The sequence below is a fragment of the Magnolia sinica genome, chromosome 1 (assembly GCF_029962835.1).
Source record: "Magnolia sinica isolate HGM2019 chromosome 1, MsV1, whole genome shotgun sequence".
Classification (NCBI taxonomy): Eukaryota; Viridiplantae; Streptophyta; class Magnoliopsida; order Magnoliales; family Magnoliaceae; genus Magnolia; species Magnolia sinica.
The window spans coordinates 100,379,365-100,396,932 of record NC_080573.1 but is presented as its reverse complement, the minus strand read 5'-3'; the positions used below and the strand labels follow the sequence as shown (position 1 = coordinate 100,396,932).

The following is a 17,568-nucleotide window of genomic DNA, read 5'->3' as shown; positions in this document are numbered from 1 at the left end:
CTAACTTTGGCAATCATTGAAAACAAGACCTAGAAGATGGACTTGCAACATAATCACTCACACAGTATCTTCACTGTAGGCAATTATTAAAATCCATCTAGGCTCAAGTAGAAGGTTTTCGCATGCATCCCCAGTAGCAGGTGGGGCCCACCAACTTGCAGCAATCAGTCGAGCAGATCAGACAGTTGTTCGGATGCTGCAACTAACTGTGACATCTGTGATGGTTTGCGCATGTATGATTGTCCCATTGGTCCCCAGTCATCTGCACATGAACTTCACTCCGAGTTCAACCAAACCACAATCTTCTCTTTTATTTCTTTTTGGTTTTTTTTTTTTTTCAAGGAACATATTAGCAAGCACTCCATCAAAAATACAATGGGTGATGAAAGGAAACTCAACAGAGATGTATTGTCTACAAGCTTTACAAGAGTGGTGGTAATGGTGCTCACACATTATTTATCATGCAAAAGAACGAATCACAACCTCGGTGTGCCACCAAACCCATGTCATCAACTATAGAAATCAGGCTTGCTTACAAACTCAACAGACTGCATAGGAAACCTGACCAAGCTACCTCTTTGGTTCATTCCAGGTCTTTCCCTCGAAAAACTCTCCTAGCATTCGGTCAAGATCATCTGCACTGTATTTATTGTACTTCTGAGGATTCTTCCCATTCTCGATCAGAGGCCTGAAACACATGCAAGCCCAATGTTTAGAATCACAAAAAAATAAAAAAATAAAAATAAATAAATAAAAATGAGAGTAAAGGTGAGGAGACTAATGAACACCGCTGGTGTGGCTATAAATCCTAAAAACCACTAACTAGCAGAATCCATAGGCAACAACAGGTGTGCACCCGTAGCCATGCACCAAATATAGAAGAAGATGCTTATGCTCTACATTACAAACTAATTCAATCAGACTGCAGTAATTGCACCAGACCCATCTTGTAAATCTATGTCAAGAATAAAATCCTCGCAAGCACCACATCTTTTGCCATATCCATGTCCTGCATCTGGGTGTCATAACGTGGTCCTGAAACTTGCAGGTTTCTTGCTTGAACTATAGGTCCCATGAACCAGCAGCAACAGCAGAAATTATTATTTTTTCAAACATTGATAATATTATTTCTAAAAAGCCAAGGGCAAAACTTTACAAATATACAAAACAGAAGGATTTACAACTCCCACCAGCAATCTGGAAAACAAGCAATAAACTTTGATGTTATCGCCCATTCCATTACAAGAGATTTTAGCCCTTCTAGACACCTCCAAAACCTGTTCCTGACAATTTCAGAAACATCAGTCGTTCCTTTCTAACCAGAGAACCCATATGCCCACTAACTTAATTGCCAGACATTTCTCCCGATTTTCCCCATACCCCTGCCATGCCACATCAAAATAAAGCTATCAATGGATTTTAGGGCTGTCAACGGGCCGGGTTGGGGTTGGTCTTGGCCAGATTTTGAACTGTTTCGGGCTGGGCCGTCGGGCCAGACCTATTCAAAATTCTGATTTTGGCAGGCCCGAGCCCGGCCCATTGACACCCCTAATGGATTTCAGTAGAAGTCCAAACCCATGTAAATCCGAACAAATTGAAAAAGTTATCCCACAACCTTTTTGCAAACATTTAATGTATGAAGAGATGATCCACCATTTTCTCATCTTCTAGGCACAACAGAAATCCATTCGGAAGAATACGGCTTCTTCTACAAAGATTATCTAGAGTTAGCACCTTCTTCCTCCCCACTAGCTACACGAGCGCTGCCACCTTTGGAGGAGCACCATAGAGCCAAACAAACACTATCAGACAAACTCCGCCACTAGAAGTGTCCCCACTTACGAACACAAGGATTTCACTAGAAATTTATCGGACTTCGTCTTTTAGCCATTCCATAGAATCCGATTATGAGATTACCGGAATCATCTTTGATAACAACTCAATCAAGCTGATAAATCCTACAATTTATTCATTCTCCAAAATTTGCCTACATGGCGGGGCCCATATTACTCCCTCCAACAATGGGAAAACAACTAGCTACCCTCAACCCTACCTTGGCTGAGATCCCCACCAAACCTGGAAAAGGATCGCTCAACTTTTGACTCATTTCCCACCTATCCTCCCAAAATCTAATGTTCTTCCCATCACCCAACAAAAGCCAACCTTTGACACCGTAGACTTCTATAAATATTCACCCTATACAACAATGACGACCTAATCCACTACCCCATTTCTTCAACACCATATTTCCTAATTATCACCTCTACCCCAAACCTCCAAAGTCATTTTCGAAACAAAGTTAGATTCATATTAACGCAGGGGCATTTTCACACTAGGCTCGAGTGGGGTTGCCTGTGGGATGCAGGGGCACACTCGGGGTGGGCGGCCCGTGTGAGGTAGTACCCATGTGATTTGGAGCCCACAAGGGGGGTTCGGCCGAGGTCCTAACTCATGCAATGTGGGGCCTAGGCTATGAGATAAAAGGGATTAATTCGCCATGCTCTAATAGTTCGAGCTTTTAGAACAAGTGGTTAATTGTCCTGCATTAAATTGGTATCAGAGCGAGAGGTCTCGTGTTCGAGACTCTTCACCGGGGGTGATTAATGCAGGGGCATTTTCACACCGGGTTCGAGTGGGGTTGCCTGTGGGATGCAGGGGCACACTTGGGATGGGTGGCCCGTGTGAGGTGGGTGGCTCGTGTGAGGCGGTACCCATGTGATTTGGGGCCCACGAGAGAGGTTCAGCCGAGGTCCTAACCCATGCGATGTGGGGCCTAGGCTATGAGATAAAAGGGATTAATTCACCATGCCCTAACAGTTCGAGCTTTTAGAGCAAGTGGTTAATCGTCTTGCATCGCATATCCTCCAATTTTCTAAACCCTGCTCCCCCTTAGACCCAAGGCTTGCATACCTCCTCCCACTATATGAGGTGGAATTTATGTTTACCTTCCACTGCTTTCCACAAAAAAAATCCTACCTAAGTTTATCCAATTTTTCCAGAACCTACTTCGGACATTTGAACATGGACATAATAATAAACTGGAAGGTTAGACATCATTGTCTTAATCGAAATAATTCTCCCACCCAACAATAACTGTTGAGACTCCCATTGAGATAGGCTTCCTCTTGAACCTTTCAATCACTCCGTCCCAAAGATGTTTTGTTGGACTTCCAATGCATAACGGGAGACCAAGATATGTACTCAGAAAGGAAACCTCCCTACATCCAAACAGACTAGCGTAAGTCTTCAACTCATTAGAGATGCCCGCCCCCAAGATCTCACTCTTACTAATATTAACTTTTAGCCCCAAAACGCCCTTAAAGCATATAACAATCGATAGAAGATTTTCAACATATAGAGCATCTGCCTCACAAAATAGCAATGTGTCATCAGCATACTACAAGTGTGAACTCTGGAAATCTGGAAATAGCAATGCAGTTTTACATGTTGATGTTAACAATTGCTATCGTGAATCTGTAAGCATGTGTTTGCATATCAGGTTTTCTGAAGTTTCCATGTTGAACACCTTGAATTCAAGCCCAACACCAAAGCATACATGTTCAATTTAAATGGACAATAAAGAAAAGAAGATCATCGGTCAAAGGAAAAGAATCATAACAATGAACTTACCCGAAGCGTTTGACAAAAGATCTGTATGCAGGCAAGAGAACTTCAGCAACTGCCAACCTTAGAGACTCGCGCAATTCAGGGTCAGGTACTGTCCATTGAGATTGCCTTTGATGAAGCTCCTCATATTGCATGTTGAATGTCTTGAACCTGATAACAAGATGCCGTGTCATGGGACCATAGGAACAAGAAAAGTACAACCTAATGCTTGGCCAATAAAAAAATAAAATAAAATAAAACTAATGCATTTCCCAAACCTGTCTTTCACCATTGCTCGTGAAACTCCACTGCTGTTTCCTCCATCAGTACCCATTGCACTACCACCACTGGATGAAGTCAAACCTTGAAAAGAGAGGCACTGCAGGATCTGCAATCAAAATGCCAAGCTGTCAACAGAATAACAATCGCATATTCCCTTGATTTAATGGTATGCTTTGTGTTGTATAATATAATGCCACATAACAGCCAAAATTACTTTCCAGGCACTTCCTTATCCTAGATGCATCAAACTTTGTTCATCTAGCAATCTAGATTGTCCTCACTTCTCAGGTGATTAGTTTTTTGTGGATTGTGAGGTATCATCATTGACGTAAAGAAGTAGATGGCAGTAAGGGGGCGTTTGGATTGTAAGTTACTTGAGATAAGCTGCTTATGCCTCAAGTAACTTATCTTGGTTTCTACTTATTAAGCTGAAGTGATTAAGTAACTTTAAGTATAAAAAAAAGTTACTTATAATTGATCTTAAACCAAACTTACTTATCTCAAATAAGTTACTTATCTACGGCTGTAAGTAGAAAATTAACTTATTTGGTGGTATCCAAACCAGGCCCTAAGTGATCTCTCTGATTTCCCAATTAAGAGCATCTATTGACAGATATAGTATTCAATGACCTCTCAGAGAATATGCTGAACCAGAATAGAACAAGGGAAAATGAGAACATGAAGCATTTGGTTATGGAAGTCAATGAACACTTTCTTATATAGATTGTAAATAAAGCATTTATTTTACATGCGACCTGTCAGCAAGAGATCAAGTAAATGAATCAAGACAAATACAGGGTTTGCATGTAACATTGTAAAGCAAGTGATTTTCTTGCATTTAAAATTGTTCTCGATTAATATTCTCTTGGTTTGGGCATAGACAGTTGATGCAGGACAATTAACCACTTGCACTAAAAGCTCGAACTGTTAGAGTATGGCGAATTAATCATTTTATCTCATAGCCCAGGCCCCACATCGCATGAGTTAGGACCTCGGCCGAACCCCCTACGTCGGCCCCAAATCACATGGGCCGCCCACCCCGAGTGTGTCCCCACATCTCACGGGCTACCCCACTCGAGCTTGGTGTGAAATGCGCATTAATCACCCCCCGGTGAGGAGTCTCGAACACGAGACTTCCTCCGTAGGCCGCACCCACCCCGAGTGTGCCCTTGCATCCCACAAGTGACCCCACTCGAGCCCGGTGTGAAAATGCCCCTGCATTAATCACCCTCAGTGAGGAGTCTCGAACACAAGACCTCGTGCTCTGATACCAATTTGATGCAGGACAAATAACCACTTGCTCTAAAAGCTCGAACTGTTAGAGTATGGCGAATTAATTATTTTATCTCATAGCCTAGGCTCCACATCGCATGGGTTAGGACCTCAGCCGAACCCCCTACGTGGGCCCCAAATAACATGCGCCGCCCACCCCGAGTGTGTCCCCGCATCTCACGGGCTACCCTACTCGAGCCTGGTGTGAAATGCGCATTAATCACCCCCGGTGAGGAGTCTCGAACACGAGACTTCCTCCGTAGGCCGCACCCACCCCGAGTGTGCCCCTGCATCCCACAAGCGACCCCACTCGAGCCCGGTGTGAAAATGCCCCTGCATTAACAATACCCACAACCTTGATGTTGCAATATTTAGCTCATATCCACAGTTTGTAAGACATTGGTCAACCTGGGATTCACCCAGATTGACTTGATGGGTCATTAGATCAACAGAAACCTAGAAACCTTGCTTTGTCAACTCAAACAGGCTTGCAATCAAGAACCAACAGTTTTTGAAATTCAAATGTATTTTCATCCATGAACATTAATTTAAAAGTCACGTTCTTGATCACCATTCTCTGAAATTCCACGTTCTTGACCATCGTTCTCTGAAATTCTTATGTTTTTTACTTCACAAAAATTAATTAAAAGAAATCACGCCAAAGCAAAAGCTAGGGCGGAAGAAAATATTTACTGCCCGACCAAAAAAAAATAGAATCCATACATCCACGGCTTTCAAACCAGAAGCCCATTCCACCACATCAAACCTAACCTTTCTTAACACCTCTACATTGATCCACTCCTATTCTGAAAACAATGGTTGTCCCCTTCTCCCCAAATAGCCTATAGAACTGCCATTAAGGCTAACCGCTATACTAACTTTCCTTCCTTCTCGATCCCTCCACCAGCCAAAAGAAGATCTTAGATAGACCAGGACATCACCTAGGATATTTTGAAGAGAGCAAGGAAGCTCACCCACACCCTTTGAGCAAAAGGGAATCGACTTGGCACCATTCATGCACATTACACAAATGTTGGGGAGCACCATGGACCTTCTTTGAAGTTTGTCAATAGTGAGCACTCTCTTTCTAACCACCGACCACACAAAAGCCACTACCTTGGAAAGGGCGTCATAATACCAATAGTATGTGTAAACGCTCCTCTTCTGATGACAACTTCCGAAGCAACTTGTAGAAGGAGCAATCCAAGAAACGACCCAACTTGTCAATATGCCACACCATCGCATCCCTATCACCCAAGGAAGGATGACAACAATGAAGGTGCTCTATGAGCCTAATCAAGTCATCCACTTCCTCATCCGATAGATCCCTTCAGCATGGGGGAACCAGACCACAACATCTCCACAAATGGAAAAACGACGAGCTACTGTAATATTTTTTCCAAAGACAGACAAGCTCATCTCAAAAACATCATTTGGAGCGGGCTTCCTCCACTCCATGCATCCTCCCAGAAATGAATATACCTACCATCTCTGTTGGTGTACACAGAGTAATGTACACGTGGAGTACCATATATGATTACGATTAGGATTAGACCTAGTGTATACCTCCATGCACCATCTTAAGAGGGAATGTTGGTGTACATAGATTAGCAGTGTACACACCAGTCTCTAAGGGAGAAAGGGCATCCCTTTTTTAAACTTGGTAGCCACCTTGGTGACCGCTTTCCACAGACCTGACACCTTGTATTGAGAAGATTCTCTAACCCACCATCCCCCATCCTGAACGTATACTTGCTGGCTATTACCTCTCTCCACATTCTCCCTTCTTATGAGCTGAACCTCCACAGCCATTTTCCTAGAAAAGCTAGGTTCATAGCGTCCAAATCAATGTATTCCATAATGGTTACAATTTTATTTAGTTTTATTTTTTTCTGAAAAACCTACTTCAGCCCCTTAATGGACCATGTTACGGCCATTACAGGATCATTATGGATCAATTTTTTTTTTTTTGTAACGACCATTACTACCTGGTAACACAAAATGGTTACCACAGTTACTATTATGTAATGACCATTTTTTTAAAGCTTGCAAAACTTTAATAAGGTGCCCGAAGGAAAAAACAGAACAAGAACAAAAATAGAGAAGACTAAACAAACAAAAACAAACACCAATAAAGAAACAAAAACAAAAAAAAAACAAAAATGAAAAACCTAAACCATACAACTCGAAACAGGGCATAGCCCAACTGGAACCATGAAAAAAACCCCCAACATTAATAGGGGAGGGCTTGGGCTTCCAAGATCGGGAGGCAAGAGGAGCACTCAATGACATCTCATGAGATGAGAGCCAAAATTACGTAACTGCCATTACTGAACCTTTTTGGAATAAGTGATGCCATACATCATAAATCCATCTTCAAGATTACTTAGAATAACAACTCACCCAAAAAATTTGAAAAAAAAAACACAAGAAGACAAATAGTAACCCATCTCGAAAATGGCAAAGAATACCAGAAATTCCAAACCATGTATAAAACAAATAATTTTAATGCATGAATCTATGGATCTATAATAGAAATATGTTTCGTGCAACATTTCAAAAAAGGAAGGGAAAGAGGATCACTGAAAATTTGGCAAAAATGGTGAAACCAAAAAAAACAAGTAAAAGAAAACGGTAAAATTAACCAAATATGAGCTAATCAAACATAAATCAAGCATCATTTGGTCAAATTAGGTCTTAGAATGTTGAAATAAAACAAAAACAACAAGAAAAAAGAAAAAATAAATAAATCTGGATAGGCTACCTCACTTACTGATTTTCCCTAAAATGGACACCTATGCTTTGATCTGTTGAATCCACCTAAAATCTCATTTTTTTTATATTCCATGTTGGGCTAGATTTGGTCCAAGAGGTGTTTGCAAGCATTCTCTAGCTTCTAATGAATAATGGAGGAGTGAAAAGTGTGAAACTGAAAACAGAACCCACAATTGGGCCTTAATATACGTGGGGCCAATTTGGCCCCAGTTCGCCAGTCGGTACTGGCTGATATGGATATGACACAACTGTAGCAATCGATATGACACTGATATTTCATACCATGGGTAGCAACAGTTCCAACTATCACCAAGAATATCGATAGTATCCACCGATATTATCTATATCACAGGTCAGCAATACAGATACTGAATGTAATACAAAAATTAAATTGCATCAGTCAATAATATGGATAGTATCTTATCCATATTATTTTTTTCCAAAAATTATCTTGAAAATGAAAATATTAAAAATATGTTTTTTAAGTATATGTTGATGAATGCATGGTTGTCAAATTACTACGATTTACGATTTACAATTTGAGTCGAATCTTAAGCAAAATGATTTGGATCCCATCTTGCTTTTTAGATGAATCCTACAATTCTATAATTTGAATCCTGTGATTTATGATTCAAATGCTGATTTATTATTCAAATTATACTTATTCTCTTCTATTTTAAGCTTTACTTGGCTTTCATTTTATGTTTTTAAATTGGTGGAATCTTCGATAATCGTTTAGAAAAAATCAATTATGGTATTTTGTTCTTTATAAGAGATTAAATAATAGATATTATCTTCAACATTAAATCATGAAGCTTTTTCTTACTTTTAACCAGTCTATGACTTATCTAGAATATTTTTATGGATGGTTGTGATCATGCTGACCTATATGTAATGTGGTAATGATGGTCAGAAATCAAAATATCTTTTTTGTCTACGTACGGAATCACATTCTGTTTTTCCAATGTGATTCTACACTCAAGAAAGGTAAACAGAACACAAGTTATTGAAGGATTCTTGTATATTTTTTAAGGTATATTTCTTAAAAAACAGAAAATAAAGGAAAGGTAGGAATCCTTTAACACTATCATGATTCATGATATGGTATTACTTGGTGCATATTGAAGGGGAAAGGATGGTTGATGAGTTTTTAAATTATTTATTTATTTAAAAAAAAAAAAAATTTAAAAAGAAAACCATAAAAAATCTAACGATTTATGACACAATTTGCAACTCGATATGATTCAACCACTGTTATGATTTGCGATACGATAACGGTTTTGACAGCATTGGATGAGTGTTGATTCATGTTAAAAAAATTATATATACATGAGTGTTGGGATCGTTCTATGGGAATAGTATTGCCAATACATGGAGCAGCAATGTTATAGGCGCCCTAGAGGGGATGGAGATGATGACTTCAAGCCACCGCATCACTCTCTATATGGGTTTGAGGCAAAGGTGTATTTTTTTTCTCTTTAGTTTTTGGATGTATTATTTTTATTACTTGCCTAAGATGATATGAACTCTTTTTGGATATACTTGCGACAATAATGATACTTTGAACACTAGATATGACTTAAAATGAGCATGAATTCAAATTTTCCAAATCAAACCAAAAGCATATATGTAGAAGCACAAGCAAATGAGACCCGTGATCTATAGCAAGTTGGGTAAAAAGAACAAACCTTTCCCCAAGACACCCTTTTATATTGATTTGCATGTTGTTGTACAATCCTGCGGTGTCTTTGCACCCAGTCATCCCCTAATAAATCCTTTGCTTCCGATCTGATAACAAGTAACAACACAGGAAGGAGCATTAGCAGTATAGATATCCCTGACATATTCTCAATAATCCGTCCTGAATATATACACACCTGCGAACAGATCTGACCATATAGTGTATGTTATTCATAAGAAACAGTTGAGTCAAAGCAGGATCCTTATACTGCTTAGATTTCCCATCCAAATTAGTTTGAAGAGCTTGCATTATCCGCATTGTCACAACTGCCAACTGGGAGTTTGATTCCTCTCCATTTTCAAATTCCTGGAAAAGCTGCTTCAGTGTCGACTGATAGCTGTACATATTTAGCACATAACTTTGTGAGATTGATTATGTCTACAGCGTTCCTTACAAGCCAAACTACTAACTGCAAGAGAAGCATATTTATTGAAAACAAGACGAAGGACATGCTAACTTCAAAATTCTACGATAGCAAACCTTAAGATGAAGACACATGATGGAGTGTTGTTAGATGAGATACACAGGTCACACGATGGAGTGTTGTTAGATGAGGGCAAATGCATGTTGGCCAGAAGAATGGTGTAAATGTAACAAAACAGTGTTTAAAAACCAGAATAGAGGCTGGATGAAAGTGGGCTGAGTTCTGTCCAATCCAATACAACAACCAGTTCAAATCAGTTAGGATTCTCACTGTGGACAACCTGCAGGAAAGAGGGATGGTTCTGCCCAACGTCTGCTACTCTGTATGGAAAGTGCAGAATCAATCAACCACCTCTTTGTCCACTTCCCCTTCACTCATGGGGTGTGGTCTTGCATTCTGGCCTTTTCCACACTTCATGTCATGCCTTTTGCTGCCAAGGATCTGCTCTTTGCCTGGCACAGGGGAGTCACTAACAAGGACCACAAAGCAATTTGACATCTGGTCGTCATGGGTTCATTTAGGGCCATATGGAGAAAGGAACAGCCGCTGCTTCCAAAATTCATCTTCTATCTCTCAGGTGGTGGCTCTCATCACTAGGGATATTGCGGAGTGGTCGTCCTGTCACTCGATTTTGGACAATCATATTATTCGTCTCTCTTTGGGTTTTAGCAGGCCTGGCTGGTTTCTTTGCCTTGGCTAGTTTGTTTTTGTTTTTGTTTTGTTTCTTATTTTCTTCATGTTGTAGCAGGTCTCACCTTTTTCCTCTTTTGCCATTGGAATTTTTCTTCTATTAAAATTTGTTAGTCTTCAAAAACGAAAAACAAAAACAAAAACAAAAAAAGACCAGCTTGATCCCAATTCATGCCAATGCAACTCAGGTTGAATGGTTTCACGCTTTCCAGTTCTTTAAGCAAATCCAATGGACAAAATTCCTTGTTCAGATCCAACGGTGCCAAATTGCAGGCCTGGTCCAGTTTGTGAACCATTGATAATAAAATTTTACAATAGAAAGAATGTAAATTCAAACTGCAAGAATGGTATGTCATGCACCACATGAGGACCTGTTTGGATTAGTTGAAATTGAAAAGTGGAAATCGATTTTCCATGGAAATAAAATTTCCTTTTTGTTTTTTTTTCTCTTTATTCAAAATTTTCATGGAAAGTAAATTTCCATTTTCTCAAATTTGCGGTAAAAGTGCGCTTTCCAATTTCCATTCTAAAACCTAAGAAATACAATTTCCTCACTAGAACGGAAAAGTAATTTTCCATCTTCTCCTTCCCCATCTCAATCCTATTTTGTCTCCTTCACCATTTAGATGTTGTTCTTAACCATGTGGGTCCATCCTTCTAATCATCAATATTTCCACGTGGAGCCTACCGTGAGAAGATCTTTTTATTATTATTATAGAATCAACAATTTTATTGAGCAGCAGGCCAAAAGACTAGAAAAGAATACAAGCAAAAACTACAATCCTAACAAAGCTAGAAGCATGCATGCCTTGATAGACTTGAAGCCAGTAGCCCACTCAACTACCAGAGACTTAGCCTTATGAGTGACCCAAAAATCTGATTCCTCCTTGTTCTCAAAAGGACGACGATTACGCTCGCCCTAGATGGCCCATAGAACAGCCATAACCAATAGCCGCCAAACCACCTTCCCTTCTTTCCGAAGCGCACATCCACGCCATGAGGCCAAAAAGGACAAGAATGAGGATGGCATAACCCAATGCATATTAAGAGAAGAAATGAACGCATCCCAAATCTTTTCTGGCGAAGCTGCAATGGAGGAAAAGATGATTCACGGATTCAGCATTCCGCATGCATAATAAGCATACATTAGGAAGCACCATTCCCCTTTTGCACAAATTGTTCACCGTAAGAATCATGTTTCTTTCCACCAACCAAACAAAAGCAGCAACCTTCGTTGGAGCATCGTATTTCCAAAACTGAAAATTATGGCACAAGGGCAATAAGGACGAAGAGATAAATTTGAAGGAGCGAACCAAAAAACTCTCCGAACCAGGACCTTTCCACATCAACACGTCCTCCTCCCCAACATCAATCTCAACGCTATTAAGCTTCCCCAAGAGGGATAAAAGAGAATCAGCTTCATCATCGGAGAGCCCTCTGCAACAAGGAGGCATCCACACTACCTCCTCTCCAATTATAGAGAAGCACCTATCCACAGAAATGTTCTTATCCGGAGCCAGCACCTATCCACAGAAATGTTCTTATCTGGGGCCAACTAAGCCAAGCTTGGAAACATATCCTTTAAGAGCCCATCCCCTACCCATAAGTCCTCCTAAAAGCAAATTTGAGTGTTGCTTCTTTAAACTTCAGGGCCACGTAGTGTTCGAAATATCAGTATCGCGTTACGTATCGCACCCTTGGGATACGGACATGCATCGGTTATCGCATGGGATATATCAGTTGTATCGCGTAGTGTATTGATGTTGTTGGAAACATGGGGAAATATTGGAAATTGGTTGAATTTTTCAATGAAAATTCAGTAATTATTAAAAAAGACATCAATACACACAAATCAAAATATTACAAAAAAACAAGTGCACATAATAGGTATTCTTTATATGGGGTCCTAAATATGCGTTGTCTAACCGAATTGATGCAAGTATATTCATATAATTTATAAATGTAAGAAGACATGTGGAAACACAAGCAATACATTCAAAAGCAAAAGAAGAATCAGTAAATCAGGTTACATACATGTTTGATTTTATATTTGGAGACAAAGAATGCAACTGATTTGCGAGAAATAGGGAAAATTTTAATTTTTTCAAATTTCCGTAACTTGATCCTTCTCCCCCAAATCTCAAAATCGAAGCTCTCAATCCATGATTTTTCATGCAAAACATGAAAAAACATGGATTTGTAACAATTTGACACTGATTTAACATGATTTACAAAAAAAAAATGATCGAAAATAAAAAAAGGCTCACCGGATTGAACACGTGGGATATATCCCACTATTTGTGTGTTTTGCATCGCACAGGTGGGATACAAGAAATATCATGGGATATATCAGCCGATATTGTCAATATTTAAAACACTGGGGCCATGGAATAAGTAGCTTTCCAAATACCCAACGCTTTGTATCTAGAAGAGTCTTTAGGCCACCACCCTTCCAAGCTAGTGCCATAGTTAGTAGTCAAAACCCGTCTCCATAGCTTTTTCTCCTCTATGGCAAATCGCCATAGCCACTTGCCCAAAAGGGCATTGTCTATCGTCTCCAAGACCCGCAACCCGGCTCCCCCTTCCGAACAAGGCTTACAAACTTCTCCCCAATTGATTAAATGATTTTTTTTCCCGGCTGCTTTCCCATTCCAAAGGAAATCGCATATGAGTTTCTCAAGCTTATCCAGCACTGATTTGGGGCATTTGAAAATAGACATGAAGTAGAGGGGCATATTAGATAAGGTTGCTTTGATCAAAATTACGCGGCCTCCCAAGGACAAGTGACGGCTTTTCTAGGCAGAAAGCTTTCCTTCTATTGTTTCGATCATCAAATCCCAAAATGTTTTGGAGGCTTTCCTATGCACAAAGGCAAACCAACGTACGAAGTGGGGAAGGATCCAGTTCGGCACCTGAAGAGATCCGCGAACCGCTGCACCTCCTCTTCCAACAAGTGGATGCCAAGCATTTCACATTTCAAGGTGTTAACCTTCAGGCCCAAGACTATTTCAAAACACTTGATCATTTTCCTTAAATTATCAATCATTTCTTCGTCCACTTCACAAAATAAAATGGTATTGTTCGCAAACTGGAGGTGGGTGACAGAAGGCCCAAATTTTGAAACTTTAAAGCCACGGAACAAACCCAATTCCTAACCTTTCAAGAGCATCCTTCAGAGCGCTTCAGCGATGATAACGAACAGAAAGGAGGACAAAGGGTCGCCCTTTCTTTCTTTCTTTTTTTTAAACACACGCACCCGCCACACACCCACGCACGTCGTAGTGGGATTTCACCACCTATGGGTTTCGAACCCAAGACCTTGGTGTTGAAACTCCTCGGAGTCTACCACTTAGGCAAGGACTGGAACCCGGACAAAGGGTCACCCTAATGTAAACCCCAGGCCCAAGACTATTTCAAAACACTTGATCATTTTCCTTAAATTATCAATCATTTCTTCGTCCACTTCACAAAATAAAATGGTATTGTCCGCAAACTGGAGATGGGTGACAGAAGGCCCAAATTCTGAAACTTTAAAGCCACGGAACAAACCCAATTCCTAACCTTTCAAGAGCATCCTTCAGAGCGCTTCAGCGATGATAACGAACAGAAAGGAGGACAAAGGGTCACCCTTTCTTTCTTTCTTTTTTTAAAACACACGCATCAGCCACACACCCACGCACGTCGTAGTGGGATTTCACCACCTATGGGTTTCGAACCCAAGACCTTGGTGTTGAAACTCCTCGGAGTCTACCACTCAGGCAAGGACTGGAACCCGGACAAAGGGTCACCCTGATGTAAACCCCTAGAGCCCTCAAAAAAGACCCTTTGGGGTTCCATTAACCAGCACCGAGAAGGAAGCAGAGGAGACACATTTCTAGATCCAAGATCTCCATATATGGCCACAACCCAACCTTCCCAACATATAATGTCAAAACCTCCAATCCACGCGGTCATAAGCTTTCTCAAGATCTAACTTGCAAAAAAAATCCCGCTTTACCCGCTTTATGTTTGGAGTTGATACATTCGTGGGCCACCAATGCACTATCCAAAATCCAACACCCATCCACAAACACACTCTGATGCTCTGAGATAATGGACAGAAGCACATCTTGGAACCCGAAGGCCAGGATTTTCGCTACAATCTTATACAGGCTTCCTAGCAGGCTAATGAGCCTACCATGAGAAGATCTTAATTAGGTGGGGCCATCATTAGTCAATCGAAACACTTAATTTCCACAAGGGGGCCTACAATTGGTGATCTTAACCATGTGGGTCCATCCTTAGTCAAATTTTGATCATCAATATTTCCACATGGAGCCTACTGTGATATGATCTCAACTAGGTGGGGCCATCATTAGTCAATCCAAACATTTAATTTCTACATGGGGGCCTATAGTTGGTGATCTTAACCATGTGGATCCATCCTTAGTCAATTTCAAATCATCAATATTTCCACATGGAGCCTACCCTGAAATGATCTTAACTAGGTGGGGCCATCATTAGTCAATCCAAACACTTCATTCCACATGGGGGCCTATAGTTGGTGATCTCAAGTCTTAACAAGATGTAGCCCATCATTAGTTGATCATAACCATGTGTATTTCCACATTGGGCCTATCATTAGCTGATGTTAACAATGTGGGGCCCATTGTTTGTCAATCATACCATTTATATTTCCATTTGGCCAGTCACTAGATGACCTTAACCATGTGGGGGCCATCGTTAGTCTATCGAGAACATGTCCATGTTGAGCCCATTGTTAGCTGATCTTAACAATGAGGGACCCATTGTTAGTTGATCCCAACCATGTGTATTTCAACACGGGCCCTTCATTAAATGATCTTAACCATGAGGGCACATCGATAGTCAACCCTAACCATGCATATTTCCGGTGGGGCCCATCGTTAGCTGATTATAACCATGTGGAGCCATCGCAAGTGAATCATAATCTTGGGTATTTGCATATGGTGCCCATCTCTAGATGATCTTAATGACGTGGGGTCATTGTTAGTCTATCTTAACTAAGTTTTTTTCAATGTAGGGTGACCATCAGTTGGTCCCAAGTCCCAACCATGTGCATTTCCGCACAGGTTGCATTCTTAGATGATCTTAACTATATGGGGCAAGCCGTTCTTGATCCAAAACAAGTTCGCACATGTTTGACGGTGAAAGATGGGTCATTGATAGCTGATATTTACTGACATGTATACCAAGTTGTGAATTTTTTGTGGAAATGAGGTGGGCTGCTAAATATCAAAAATTGGAAAATTAGACCGATTTCCTCAAGAAAATTGGGGTGTAAACAAACACTCGAAATAGTGTTTCATTTCAAGTTTTCCTAGAAACGTTACTTCCAAGGAAGTTAAGTTTCCTCTTTTCAATTTCAACAGATCCAAACAAGCCTTGAAGCCAAATCAAACAAGCCAAGAACAAAAAAATAAATAAAAATGATTCATTTTACTTGAATAGTTACCAGTTAGGCCTTCCTAACAAAGGAAGCAGACAATCCATAACTGGGAACACAATTTCTCCAATTAAATTGCAGCTTTCAAGACTGTAGGAGGCCTAAAGCCCAAAGCCAGTGCTGATGCTCAGAAACCAACTTCAGACTCATTCTAGACAATAATAATATAATTAGAAAGAAATTTATTAAAAAAAAAAAAAAACCTTTTACGCTGACCATAATTACCAGAAGGTATACCAATCATTGTCCAACAGAAAATCTTTGAAGATTCAAGACAACTTCTTGATCCCACTACATTTTAGGATGTAACATTGAACATTATCATTAGGCGTAGTTACCCCCGCCCAACAAACAGAATGTGTGTATATTGAATCATTGACATAAAAATGAAAAAAAAAAAAAAAAATTGACTGCAAAGCAGGTTGTGTAAATTAGAAATATGCTTCAACAACACCATATAAATAAATTATGGATGAATTAGTGTTGTCACATTTCACGGTCAGTAATTCCCATAAGCATTGTTTGAAGTATCCCCGATATTATCTGTATCTCCAGCTCAGCGATACCGATAACACTGGTAGTGATACTGATACGCTGCTAGTAAAAGCAATTCCAGGCATCGGCAATGTATTGCTAAGTATCGCCAATATTTTCAACTGCGTAAATTCTAGCTGATGCTTGAATTGCCAATTTATTGATATCTCTAATGTATTGTTAATATTTTTTACCGTGAAAATTCTAGGTGTCACATGTATCGCCAATGTAACGACGATATTTCAATAATATCGCCAATGTATCAATATTGCTAAAAATCTGCTCATTAAAAAAATTCATTTGAAAATTTTTTTAATGAGCGCATGGTTGTATGCAAGTTCAATTCGTCAAAGATAATATCGTAATATTATCATTATCACAACATGGGCGATATCGAGACCCAATGTTGTCAAATCGCACATGCGATCGCATAATCACATATGCCATCAAATTTTATTTTATTTTTGAAAATTTTTTTCTAATAAAAAGGGGATTTTTTTTTTAAAGGAAAAACTTGCCTAATTAGTACACATTATTGGATTGTGTTATTTTACTTATTTCATTCTAGTTAGAGTGTTTCATTAAGTTATATATTTAATTACTTATATTATATTTACATAAAATTTAACAAAACAATCAACAATCTACATTAAGAGAGAATTAATTATTAAAAACTTCAAACAAAGAAAATTTATTAATAAATGGATAACTTGAAACAAGTTATAAGTTATGACTTACAACGTAATTTACAAAAACAAGCACAACTTACAAAATATATAT

At 39.6% G+C, this 17,568-nt stretch overlaps 1 protein-coding gene across 3 annotated transcripts in view; it reads right to left on the bottom strand.

Annotated features, from left to right (window-relative positions):
- Window positions 1-383: 383 nt before the first annotated feature.
- Window positions 384-17,568, bottom strand: part of LOC131252508 (exocyst complex component EXO70A1-like) — an 84,018-nt gene continuing 66,833 nt past the window's right edge. For all 3 annotated transcript variants that reach the window (XM_058253101.1, XM_058253093.1, XM_058253085.1), the window contains 5 exons: window positions 9,813-10,013; window positions 9,624-9,723; window positions 3,885-3,994; window positions 3,631-3,777; window positions 384-688 (listed from right to left, as the gene is read on the bottom strand). In XM_058253101.1, coding sequence (XP_058109084.1) covers window positions 571-688; window positions 3,631-3,777; window positions 3,885-3,994; window positions 9,624-9,723; window positions 9,813-10,013 — 676 coding nt within the window. In that variant the 3' untranslated portion in view covers window positions 384-570. The remainder of the gene's footprint in view (window positions 689-3,630; window positions 3,778-3,884; window positions 3,995-9,623; window positions 9,724-9,812; window positions 10,014-17,568) is intronic.